Here is an 11373-nt window from a genome sequence, read left to right on the forward strand (position 1 = left end):
GGGCGCCGTATAGGGCCATACTCCGCACGACCCCCATATAGAGCCGGCGCACCTTCTCACTAGGACCCCGCAGGTTGGGCAATAGGCGCGCCAACGCGCCCGCAACACGCTCCAACCTGGGGGCCAACGCGTCGAAGTGGGCCTTGAATCTCCAGTGGCTGTCCAGCCGGAGTCCGAGATATCTCATCTCGGAACCGATCTGGACATCGGCCCCGCCTACCCGGACCAACGCTCCGGGCGGAGGGCGGTCCCCACGCCTATGGCAGAAAGCCATGGCCTCTGTTTTGTGGGGAGCCACCTCCAGCCCGAGCGCCCGAATCTCGGCAACGACCACCGCTGCACCCAACTCGGCGAGACGGCTGGTCCTCGACCAATCTCGCCCCACTGCCAGGATATGCGTATCATCCGCGAAGCAAGTTAAATATAATCCCGGTAGCAGTGGGGCCCTCAGAGCGGGGTCGTACCCCACGATCCACAGGTGCGGTCCGAGTACCGCGCCCTGGGGCACGCCCCGCTCGACTTTCCAACTCCGCTCGGCGCCCGACCGATCTACGCACACGATCCACCTCTCACGGAGATAGTCCTCTATAATGAACCTTATCTCCGGGGGAACCTGGTGTCTCTCAAGTCCCGCTATTATCGCCCTGTGGGGCAGGGTGTTGAATGCGTTGACTATATCCAGTGATACAGCCACCGCCACCCCGCCCCTGGACGTGGCCGACTGGGCGATATCTCTCACTCGCTGAATCGCGTCGATTGTACTTCGCCCCTTCCTAAAGCCGTATTGCCATTCGGCCACGTCCGGACCATCTCCGGAGAGGTGATCTGTCAATCTCTTAGCTATGACAGTTTCAAAGATCTTACCGACCACATTTAGCAAAATTATCGGCCGGTACGCCGAGGGCTCCTCCTCCGGTCTTCCGTCTTTCTTAAGGAGGACCAGCCGTCCCTTCTTCCATTCGTCCGGAAACTTCCCGTGCTTCAGACAAGCGCTGAAGAGGCCCCTGAGTCTTTCACCCAAAAATGGGAGTGCCAAGGCCCAAGCCCGGCCCGGGATGCCGTCAGGGCCTGGTGCGGTGTTGCGTGCACTGACCCTCTTGACGGCATAGACGAGCTCCTCGTCCGAGACCCCCATATCGTCGGTCCACTGAAGGCGGGCCGACGACCCGGAACGCGCCGGTGGATTTTCGTCACGCGGAAATAGAGTTTCCACGACGCGCTCCAGTAGCTGGGGGTCGAGGCTCTCCGTAACCGGTGGGGTGTATGGCCGCAACTTCCCCATAACTAATTTATAAGGCCGACCCCACCGGTCCCGCTCAAGAGAGCCGAGGAACTCGTCCCAGGCTCGATCCTTGGACTCCCTGATGGCTTTCTTGTAAGCCGCTACCCCCTCCCGGTAGCAGCCCCAAAGTTGCTGCTCCCTCGCGGGGTCGCGGTTGCGTCTCCGTCGGGCGCGCAAATACCGGCGACGCAATGGGAGACATGCACTGCGCAATTGCGCTATCTCCCCCGTCCACCAGTACGCCGCCCGACGCGGGCAAGGGGTGGCCCGGGGCATCGCTACGTCGCAGATATCCTGCATGGTGCCCCGGAACCACTGAGCCTCGCTCTCGACGTCCGCGACCTCCCCAGCCGGAGAAGCCGGCCAGCTAACCGCGAGGGCCGCAGCCACCATCATGTCACTATTTAGCCTCCTCAGCGCCCATCTTTTCGGCGGTGGGCGTCCACCCCGGCGACGCCGGGTTTCGGAGGAGAACTGGATGCGGATGTAAAGATGGTCACTTAATGTTTCAGTCTCCTCCTCCACCCGCCAGCTCGCAACCATGCGCGCGACCGCAGGGGAGCCCCAGGACAAGTCTACCACAGACTCACCCTGAGGCCGCACGCATGTGCTCGCCGAGCCCCTGTTGAGCAACAGGAGCCCTTGCGCCGCCGCCCAATCCAGGGTTACCCGGCCTCTCGCGTCGGTCCTCGGGGAACCCCACTCGCGAGCCTTCGCGTTGAAGTCCCCGAGGACCAGAACGCGTTGGGTGGGGCAACGCGACGCTAACTGCCCCACCCTATCCAACAACTCCTCGTACTCTGCGAGAGGCCAGCTGGGTGGAGCGTAGACGCCCACCACCGCTACGTCCCCCCAGCGCACCGCGACGGCTCCCCTACCCGCTGCAATCGCGGTACAGGGGGGGGAGCCGGATACCCCACGCGACACTATAGCCACTGTCGCGGCGCGGCCCTCCGCGTCCGCGAACCAGTTAGGCTGGTCCGGGACGCGGTAGGGTTCCGCAACTATCCCCAACGTACAGTTCCACTCGGCGAGGGTGTGCAGGAAGACGTCCTGGGCCCTCGCCGAGTGGTTCGCGTTGCTCTGTAAAATGGGGCTCAATGGCCCCATCACTGTTCACGGTCCTCAGCCACCTCCATGGCGCTTTCATCGGCTGAAGTAGCCCGCTGTGACGCGACGTCCCCAGTAGCGATATGCGCCCTTTCCCCCTCGACCGGTAGGCTACCCCTCCCCTTTTCCGTTTCAGGTACCGCGGACAAGGTAGTATTGAAGGTAAGTCACCCCCCCGTTTCCCCCCTTCAGGTGAGTTGTCCCCACCCTTTTCTCCAACAGGCGCTGCTGCTTTTTTCTCCTTTTCCTTTTCAGTTACCTGTGTTTTCCTCCTCCTCTGCGGCGGCACACATCCGGCTGAACCCAGACGGTGGGCACTGGGTCGTCCGAGGTCGCTGCATAGGGGGCACTTAAGTTTGTTGGTGCAGTTCGCTGCCCTGTGCCCCCCTTCTCCGCAAGCGTAGCATCTTGTGGAACGATTGACTTCCTCGCTGCACTGCTGGGCCGTGTGCCCCCTCTGGAGGCAGCGGTAGCAGTGCATAGGCCTGGCCGGTAGTACGTCGACCCTGGCCGCTGTCCACCCTATTTTGACGCGTCCCGCTGCCTCCGCTCTTCTGGCGGTGGTTAGGGGGCACCGGACCCAGATTGTCCCCATAGAGTTGCGGCCCCTCTTTATTTCTCCCACTTTGATGTCTTCGACGGAGCACTCTCCTAGCTCCGCCAGGACCTGGGCCACCTCCTCTTTTTCGATCGAATCATCCAGATTCAAAAGACGGATCTCGGTCGTCTTCACCGGATTGGCAATTTTGACTTCCGAGTCTCTAAACACCTCTCGTAATTGGCCAGCCAAATTGGCCGCCTTCGCCTTTCCCTCTTGCCCTGGGATACCCAGGACCAGGCCCCCGGTGGCCGCCTTTCTTATTTTCACTTCCGTTATTCCCAGCTCGGTTAACCGCTGGGGGGGAATCGCCTCTCTCGCTTTTTTGAGGACCTGGGAATATGTCGCCTCCCCCCCTGGTGGCACGGTCAGGGTCACCGCCGCTGTCCTTGGCGGGCGCGGAACCCTGACCTTTCTCTTCTCGGTCTGTTGTGCGACCCCTGACTTCATCGTTCTCGGGGCCACTGATGGCCTGCTCGATGTCTTCTTCGCCCCTTGGGCGGGGCCCACCGCGCGTTGCGCCTCCTTCTTCGCCGCCTGCGTGGCTTTGCGGCCCAGGACCGTGGTCCACAATTCTCCTCGCTGCTGTGGTGGCGCAGCGGACGAGGAGGGGGCCACTGGCAAAGCAACGATCGGTGCCGCTCTCCTCGCGGCTTCAAGACGTACACCGGCCGATCCTGGGGCCGCCCTGGGTTGGGGCTTAGGCTGGGCTTTGCGCGGTGCGCCGCTGCTGCCCGCCCTTTCCTTCTTCCTGCCCCTCAGCTCCGCAGACAAATCCTCAACTTTCCGAATTAACTGCGCCACCACCATCTCCAATCCTGCGTCGGGGGGTTGTACTCTGGGGAGTCAGAACCTACCAGATGCAAAAGGTTTCGTTCCGATTGGTCCATCCAGTTAGGCGTAATCGGCGGGCACACATAGAAAATAATAATAATAAAAAAAAAAAAAAAAAAAATATACTGATCGAATTGAGTAACCTCCTCCTTTTTCGAAGTCGGTTAAAAACCAGAGAACAAACGAACATGTCTGCCGACAATGCACGACAGATGGCAGCACCAGTAACATATTGTGTAGATATTAGACCTTTAACAATTTTGTCTTGAAAATAAAATGGACAAATAAGTAATTATTGAAGCATTAATAAAACAGTATACAACCGTTCTTTATCTCAAAAAAATATGACGAACATTTCGGTAAAAACACGGCAACAAAATTTTGAAATATAAAATGTGAAACTTGAATCCAGATATTTTAACTAGTTGATAGTTCTAGTGTAAAATGCGACCTTTATAAAACTTTTTGAAAATAACAATGAATGAAATATTTTTTTGTATCTGTGACAATTTGAGAAATACATAATTACCTGCTCGTATTTTAACCAGATACTCTGCATATTTTATAATTCTCTTTTCAGCTTCAGTAATTTGTTTTTGTAAAAGAAATTGATGTATTATGTATATCCCAGTTAGTACAATACGATGCCTAGCGAAACGTCGAATATCGAATAGGTAAGAAAAATAATAAAAAGATAAGACTACACGAATCCAATGTCCTTTTTTTCTATTACTTTTCATTAAACACTTATATGTGTGTATATATATCGTAACGTAACGCGTAACACTGTCACGGTTATATTGTATTCTATCATTCTCTATCATACTCTCTATAGTACAAAATCATAACGCAACGGTGTCACGCGTGACGCTGCCACGGTTAGGTTAGGTTAGGTTACATTAGGCTTAGGTTAGGTTTTCGAGGGGACGGAAATCCGGGTTGCCAGGCCAATGAAGTGCGGCGAATGCAGCATTGTTGGCTTGGATGCATCTGTCACCACGAAAGAAGTAGTGGACGCAATTGTTGCAGCTACTGGCTGCGGCACGGGAGACATCCGGGCAGGTGAAGTCCGGATGTCCCCCTCTGGGTTGGGGACTGTTTGGGTTCGTTACCCCCTTGCGGCGTCAAACAAGATTGTAGCCGCAAGGAGGATTCGAGTTGGTTGGTTGTCGGTTAGGGTGGAAGCCCTGCCAACAAGGCCACTTCAGTGTTACCGCTGCCTAGAAGCTGGTCATGTCAGGCAGCGGTGCATTGGACATGACGACCGGTCGGACCGGTGTTATAGGTGTGGTGAGACCGGTCACCGTGCGGGACAATGCACAGCGGCCCTCAAGTGCCCATTGTGCTCGGATTTGGGGAGGCCGGCGGGACATAGACTGGGTGCCAAATCTTGCGCCCAATCTTCCCGCCGCAGAGGTAGACAGCACCGCAAGGAGCAGGCAGCTGTTGCTGAACCATCAAAGGTTTCTGCCCCATCGGCAGTCGCAGGTGTGCCTGCAAGTGGCCCGGGAGAAGGAGCCTTGGAGGGGGCAATGGAAATCGAGAAATAATGCCCTTTAAGGGCTGTCTCCTCCAGACCAACCTGAACCACTCGGCTAGGGCTCAGGACCTTTTCGTCCATACCCTGGCCGAATGGCAGGTAGGGTTGGCCGTGGCCGCGGAGCCTTATAAAGTCCCCGAACATCCGCACTGATTTGGGGACGATGTGGGCTCCGTGGCAATCGCGTGGACCACCTTGCCCGGGTCCTCGGTCTGCGAATTGATCACTCGCGGCCGAGGATTCGTGGCTGTGAATTGGGACGGAACCGCGGTGGTGGGCATTTATGCACCGCCCAGCTGGACCCTCGCGAGATTTGAGGAGTTTCTGGACGGGATGTCAGCGTGCATTGCGCACTGCCTTCCCCGTCCGCTCCTGGTGCTGGGAGACTTTAACTCCAAGGCTGAAGCCTGGGGGTCTCCCCGCACCGACGCGAGGGGTGAGGCGGTGCTCGATTGGGCGGCGGCGAACGGTCTCCGGTTGTTAAACCGGGGTACCGTGAACAGGTGCGTGCGTCCGCAAGGGGAGTCCATCGTCGACCTTTCATGGGCGACGCCCTCTGCGGCGCAGCGCGTGTCCGGTTGGAAGGTGGCGGAGGAGGTGGATACTGTTGGGGCAATATCGCTCTTGACGAGAATCTCGTGGAGTTAGATATTGTTCCCGAGGAAATAAAACGATAGGTTTTGCCGGACTTCCGACGGAACAATAAACTTATATATTTTAAACGAAAAAAGAACTGTACATTTGTCAAAAGTATTAAATATAAATCGCACGATACACACACAAATCAAAAATGTCTTTTAATTTAACTAAGTAACTTATTAAATACAAAGAGAGAAGTCTCCGAAGCAGTACGTTTTACTGTTCGTCTAATTGATCGCGAGGATATCTCAAAAGCGAAAAAGCGAAATATCGTTTAGTTTGCCGAAGTTGATGATTACAATTCGGAACGGCGAGAGAGTTAATCGTCGCGGAACCAAAACATATATCGTTGGAGGCTACCTCCGCCCCCCCGCGTCACCCTCGCCCAGATGCTCAGCATTCGCGCGAGCTGACGAGCGAGCGAGACAGAACGCTCGTTCCAAAACATTTTAACCGTTATTCGAACATTCCGCCCGCCTTCTTCGTGCAGCGAAGAATTCCATTCATAACCCAAACACTCTCTCGTATACGCAAGCCTTAATACTACTATTTACAAAATAGAAAATATTTACAAGTCCGAATCAACGGAACAGAAACGTAAGGTGTTAGACTAGTGAACAGAAAGTCGTAGGAAAGTGCTTGTGCGACAATAAGATTGCAGTGACAAGAGAAACGCAAATGAAGCGACGCGCGGACGGACAATAGCAATTAACGTAAAGCAAAGCGATAAATTCAAGGTAAGTATAAAGATGTAAATACAATATAAAGTAAATTGTTAGAATTTAGAGACCGCCCGCCGTGAATAGCTTAAACCTTACGAAACGACGCGGAATCTATTTTTTCTTGATTTCTGAAGCGTCGCGTTGAGTGACGTCAGCGGTCGGAACTGGGAGGGGGCACAGTTTGACGATTGGTCTCGTCACTGAGCCGTTAATAGTGCGTAGCGTTACCACTCTAGTTTCGCCGTCTTTCCCTGGATGAACGCGTTCGACGCGGCCCATCATCCATTTTGCCGGTGGTTGTAGTTCGTCGCGCAAGAGGACCAAACTGCCCACCTCCAGATTTTCGGACCGCTGGCGCCACTTTGGGAACGGTTGAAGGTGTTGTAAAAACTCTCGTCTCCACCTGTGCCAAAATTGAGATCGCATGGTTAAAATTTTTCGCCAACGCGTTGTTAGGGATACATCACCGCTTTCCGGTTCGGGTTCGGGGACGTTGCACGTCGGCTCCCCGATAAGAAAGTGTCCGGGTGTGAGCGCCGACAAGTCCGAAGGAACATCCGAAAGCGGTTGTAACGGTCTGGAATTCACGCACGCTTCTATCTGGCAGAGAAGTGTGGACATTTTTTCAAAGGTTAGTTTTGCATCTCCCATAATGCGTCGAAGATGGTGCTTGACCGATTTAACGCCCGCTTCCCACAGGCCCCCGAAGTGCGGAGAGTAGGGGGGAATGAATTTCCAGTCCGTCCCGTCTGTTGCGAGCAAAGCGGCGGCCTCTTTGTAGAATTTCGACGCGCTGCTGAACATGGATCGCAATTCCCTATCCGCGCCATGGAAAACGGTGCCATTGTCGCTCCACATGGTGGCACAGCGGCCTCTTCGCCCCACAAATCTTCGGAAAGCCGCGATAAACGATGCTGAGGTAAGTGATGAAACTGCTTCCAAGTGTATTGCTCGTGTTGTCAGGCATACGAATACTGCAATATAACCCTTGTATGACTTGTGTCCACGACCCGCAGAAGTACGCAGCATTATGGGTCCTGCATAGTCCACGCCTGATGTGAGGAAAGCACGCTGCGGGGTCACTCGGTCCAGAGGCAGCTGTCCCATCAATTGCTTGGCTGGAACTCCACCGTATCTTGCGCAACGAACGCAATTTTTTATGACTTGACGGACCAAAGGACGGCCATGGAGAATCCAAAATTTTCTTAATAGCAGGCTCCTGGTCAGTTGCGGTCCACCATGGAAAGTGTGCAGGTGAGCGTCTTCCACTAATAACTTCGTTAAGTGACACGTTTTCGCCATGATCGCTGGATGCTTTTCTTCGTAAGGAAGCAGCACGTTCCCCAGTCGCCCCCCACCCGAAGCACCCCATGAGGATCGAGAAAGGGCTTCAGCGAGGCGAGAGGCGACGTCTTCTTTACTTCGCTACGCTGCTGGAGACGTTGAATTTCCTCCGGAAAGCTAGTCCCTTGGGAAAGCCGAATGAGACTCAGGAGTGCATGGGCCCGTTCCTTGGCGGTCAGGTGTCCAGTCTCGCAGGTTTTACGTCTGGTGAGTAGGCTGAACCTGAAGCAGTATGCAATGACCGATTTGAGGCGCGAAAGGGATGAGAAACGCGTAAGGAAGTCGTTCCCCTCAACAACGCTGGCCGAGAAGACGTTTGCTTTGGCCCTTTCTTCATGCATGTCTTCGACCTCGAGCACTAGTGGAGGTGGCCATGTATTGGACGGAGTGGTCAACCATGCGGGCCCCTGCCACCATAGGTTGGATTTTCTCAGTTCGGTGACGGCGATCCCCCTAGTTGCCAGATCCGCTGGGTTTTCTGACGTTCGACAATGTCGCCAATGGTCAGGGGAGACGCAGGTTTGGACTGACGCCACTCGATGAGTCACAAATGGCTTCCAGAGAGATGCGTGGCCCTTTATCCAGTGCAGCGTCACCGTGGAATCCGTCCATGCTGTTATGGGAGCAGGTATGTCGAGTTCTTGCTTCACTTGGACGATCAGCTTGGCCAGGAGGACCGCCCCGCAGAGTTCCAAGCGCGGAATGCTTATTGTTTTCACCGGTGCCACTTTGGTTTTGGCCACAAATAACGTAGTGAAAATAGCTTCTCCCCGGACCACTCGCAAGTAGACAGCGGCTGCGTAAGCCCTTTGAGATGCGTCGCAAAAGCCATGCAACTCGAGCTCTTGATGGCCACTCGTAAAATGGGTCCACCTGGGAATGTTTAGCGTGTTAAGTAGGTAAAGCGACTCCTTAAAGCTTACCCAAGAGGTTTGCAACTTTTGTGGCAGGTCCTGGTCCCACTCCACGCCGAGTATCCAGAGATCCTGCATCAAGACCTTGGCGAAAATGAGCACTGGTGCAGCCCATCCTAGCGGGTCGGACAGACTGGCCACTTCGGACAGAATTCGCCTCTTGGTATATCGAGCGGACGGGTTTGCGGGTAAGTTCACCCGGAGTGAAAATGAATCGGTTTTGGGGCTCCAAAGCACCCCAAGCGTCCCGATTCCAGAGGCCTCCTGGAAGAGACATTCTTTGGACTGGCCCTTTTCTTGCAGGCTCGGGGTGTTGGAAGCCCATTTCGCCAAGTGGAACGCCCCTGCCTCGAAGATGGCGACGACCTCCTTTTTTAAATCCTGCAGCAGTCCCTCGTCGTCCGCCCCCGCCAGTATGTCGTCAACGTAGGTGTGACGCTTGGCGACGATTGCCCCCGATGGAAACCTTCCTTTCTCGTCTTCGGCCAGCTGCTGGAGCACCCGAAGGGCCAGAAACGGAGCACAGGATGTCCCGTAAGTGACTGTAGATAAATCGTAATCTTGAACTGGTTCATCTGGTTTTTTCCTCCACAGGATGCGTTGCCATTGTCGGTCCAGAGTGTGCACACTAATCTGGCGATACATTTTGACGATATCCGAGGTAAATACGTTTCGGAATAGTCTCCAGCGAGTAAGTACGAGCCACAGATCCGCCTGAAGTTTCGGGCCCGTGCACAAGCAGTCATTTAGAGAATTTCCCGTAGATGTCGGAAATGAGGCGTTGAAGACGACGCGCAGCTTGGCCAAAGGGTCGTGGCGCTTCACCACGGCGTGATGCGGCAGGTAATAGGCGTTCGTCTTCTTCTCTAAATCCATGACGGGCTCCATGTGGTCGAGATCGAGGTATTCCCCCATAAAGGCCCGATAACCCTCCGCCAGTTGAGGGTTGGAGGCCAATCGACGCTCGCAGCTCAACAGGAATTTTAAAGCCATAGCTCGCGTCGACGTCAAAGCGCTGCTGGGATCCTGCTTGAAAGGTAAGCGTACGCAGTACCGACCGCTTTCATCTCGGGAGTGCGTGTCCTTGAAATGGCGTTCGCAATTCTCCTCCTCGGGCGACAAGGGCAATCGATTGGGAAGTTCCTCCACCTCCCAAAATCGTTGGAGTAGTTGTTCCGTGGTGTCGTCGCAACGGCAATGATACGTCCGAGCGACAGAACCAATCCCAGCCTGGCGTCTGGAGGTGGGACCTAGTAAAACCCAACCGAAAGGCGTTAATTTTCCCACTGGGGTACCTTCGAGTACCTCCGCTTCGAGTTTGGTCCAGGAAGAGAGCTCCACAAACGTCCGCGCCGAGTATAAGATCCACTCGGGAAGGTGTACCGAAGCCAGGATCAGCCAGTGTAACGCCGCGTAGATGATGCCAATTTTTGTTGTCCATCTGCTGGGACGGTATCAGCGAGGTCAGACGCTGGAGCACCAGGGCGCGGACGGGAAGTGTGAAGTCCTTTTGTAGCTTGGAGCGCACCGAAAATTGAACCTCACTGGTCGCTGCGCCGGCTTCCCTATCCTGCACCCCCGAGATGGCCACTTGAACCGCCCGCCGTGGCAAGCGTAAAGTTTGTACGACCCATTGGCTTACGAGGGACGTGTCGGAGCCGGTATCCAGCAGCGCCCGAATTTCAATGGAGTCCCCCGATGGCGCCTCCACCTTGACCCTCGCGGTGGCGAGTAGCGCAATTCCCCGGTTTGTGGCAGATGACGTACATGACGTGGCCCTGAAGAGATCTTCATCCTCGGATGGCCGTTGTACCGTCGATGCGTGAGACACCGTTGACCCAGGGAGAAGCATCGCCTCGTGGAGTAACGTGTGGTGACGCTTTCCGCACGCCAGACAACCCTGTTGCGAAGGGCATTTCGCCATTTCATGGCCTGCGTTTAGGCAATTGAGACACGCTTTTAATTGAATGGCTCGATCCTTTCGCTTCGAGGCGGAGAGTGCTTTGAATTTTGTGCAGTAGCTTATGTTGTGGGTTCCGCTGCAGGAGAGGCACTTCCGAGATGTCAGATTTTTTGCCGATGCTGCGTAGATCGTTGAATGTGTCTTTTTCACGCTCGACTCTCCTTTAATTTTAGGCGCAACGTCTTTGACTTGCGGGGAGGATCTGATCAACGATTCCGGGATCTGAGCAGCGTCCAAAGCCTGTATCCGGTTCTCGAGGAAATCCGCCAATTGCTGGAAGGATGGGATTTCTCGGCTTTTCGCGAGGGACGTCTCCCAGGCCAAGTGAGTGGTTCTGTCAAGTTTCTGACTTAATAAAAACATGAACCACTCGTCCCACGCCGTTACAGGTTTCTTCAATGCTGAATAGGCTCGAATGGTCTGCCTG

At 54.8% G+C, this 11373-nt stretch overlaps 3 protein-coding genes across 3 annotated transcripts; 1 reads left to right on the forward strand and 2 right to left on the reverse strand.

The window, feature by feature from the left end:
• The first annotated feature begins 4774 nt into the window (after positions 1–4774).
• LOC143264501 (uncharacterized) lies at positions 4775–5374 on the forward strand. The gene has a single exon (XM_076531975.1). The coding sequence runs from the start codon at positions 4775–4777 to the stop codon at positions 5372–5374; it is 600 nt and encodes a 199-aa protein (XP_076388090.1).
• Positions 5375–6836: 1462 nt separating this feature from the next.
• LOC143264502 (uncharacterized) lies at positions 6837–8027 on the reverse strand. Its single transcript, XM_076531977.1, has one exon. The coding sequence runs from the start codon at positions 8025–8027 to the stop codon at positions 6837–6839; it is 1191 nt and encodes a 396-aa protein (XP_076388092.1).
• Positions 7420–11067, reverse strand: LOC143264465 (uncharacterized). Its single transcript, XM_076531827.1, has 2 exons — positions 8993–11067; positions 7420–8291 (listed from the first exon to the last, which is right to left on the reverse strand). Exons 1-2 carry the CDS (start codon positions 9974–9976, stop codon positions 8268–8270), a joined length of 1008 nt encoding a protein of 335 aa, XP_076387942.1. The 5' UTR covers positions 9977–11067; the 3' UTR covers positions 7420–8267.
• Positions 11068–11373: the final 306 nt, after the last annotated feature.

This window comes from Megachile rotundata, chromosome 5 (assembly GCF_050947335.1).
Source record: "Megachile rotundata isolate GNS110a chromosome 5, iyMegRotu1, whole genome shotgun sequence".
Taxonomy (NCBI): domain Eukaryota; kingdom Metazoa; phylum Arthropoda; class Insecta; order Hymenoptera; family Megachilidae; genus Megachile; species Megachile rotundata.

What these genes read in the sequence shown, in the direction of transcription:
- LOC143264501 (XM_076531975.1), top strand. Translation starts at nt 4,775, where the DNA reads ATGAAGTGCGGCGAATGCAGCATTGTTGGCTTGGATGCATCTGTCACC.
- LOC143264502 (XM_076531977.1), bottom strand. Translation starts at nt 8,027, where the DNA reads ATGGCGAAAACGTGTCACTTAACGAAGTTATTAGTGGAAGACGCTCAC.
- LOC143264465 (XM_076531827.1), bottom strand. Translation starts at nt 9,976, where the DNA reads ATGGCTTTAAAATTCCTGTTGAGCTGCGAGCGTCGATTGGCCTCCAAC. An exon ending in AAAAGTTGCAAACCTCTTGG is followed by an intron (nt 8,292 to 8,992) that starts GTAAGCTTTAAG and finishes ATACTGCTTCAG; the next exon opens with GTTCAGCCTACTCACCAGAC.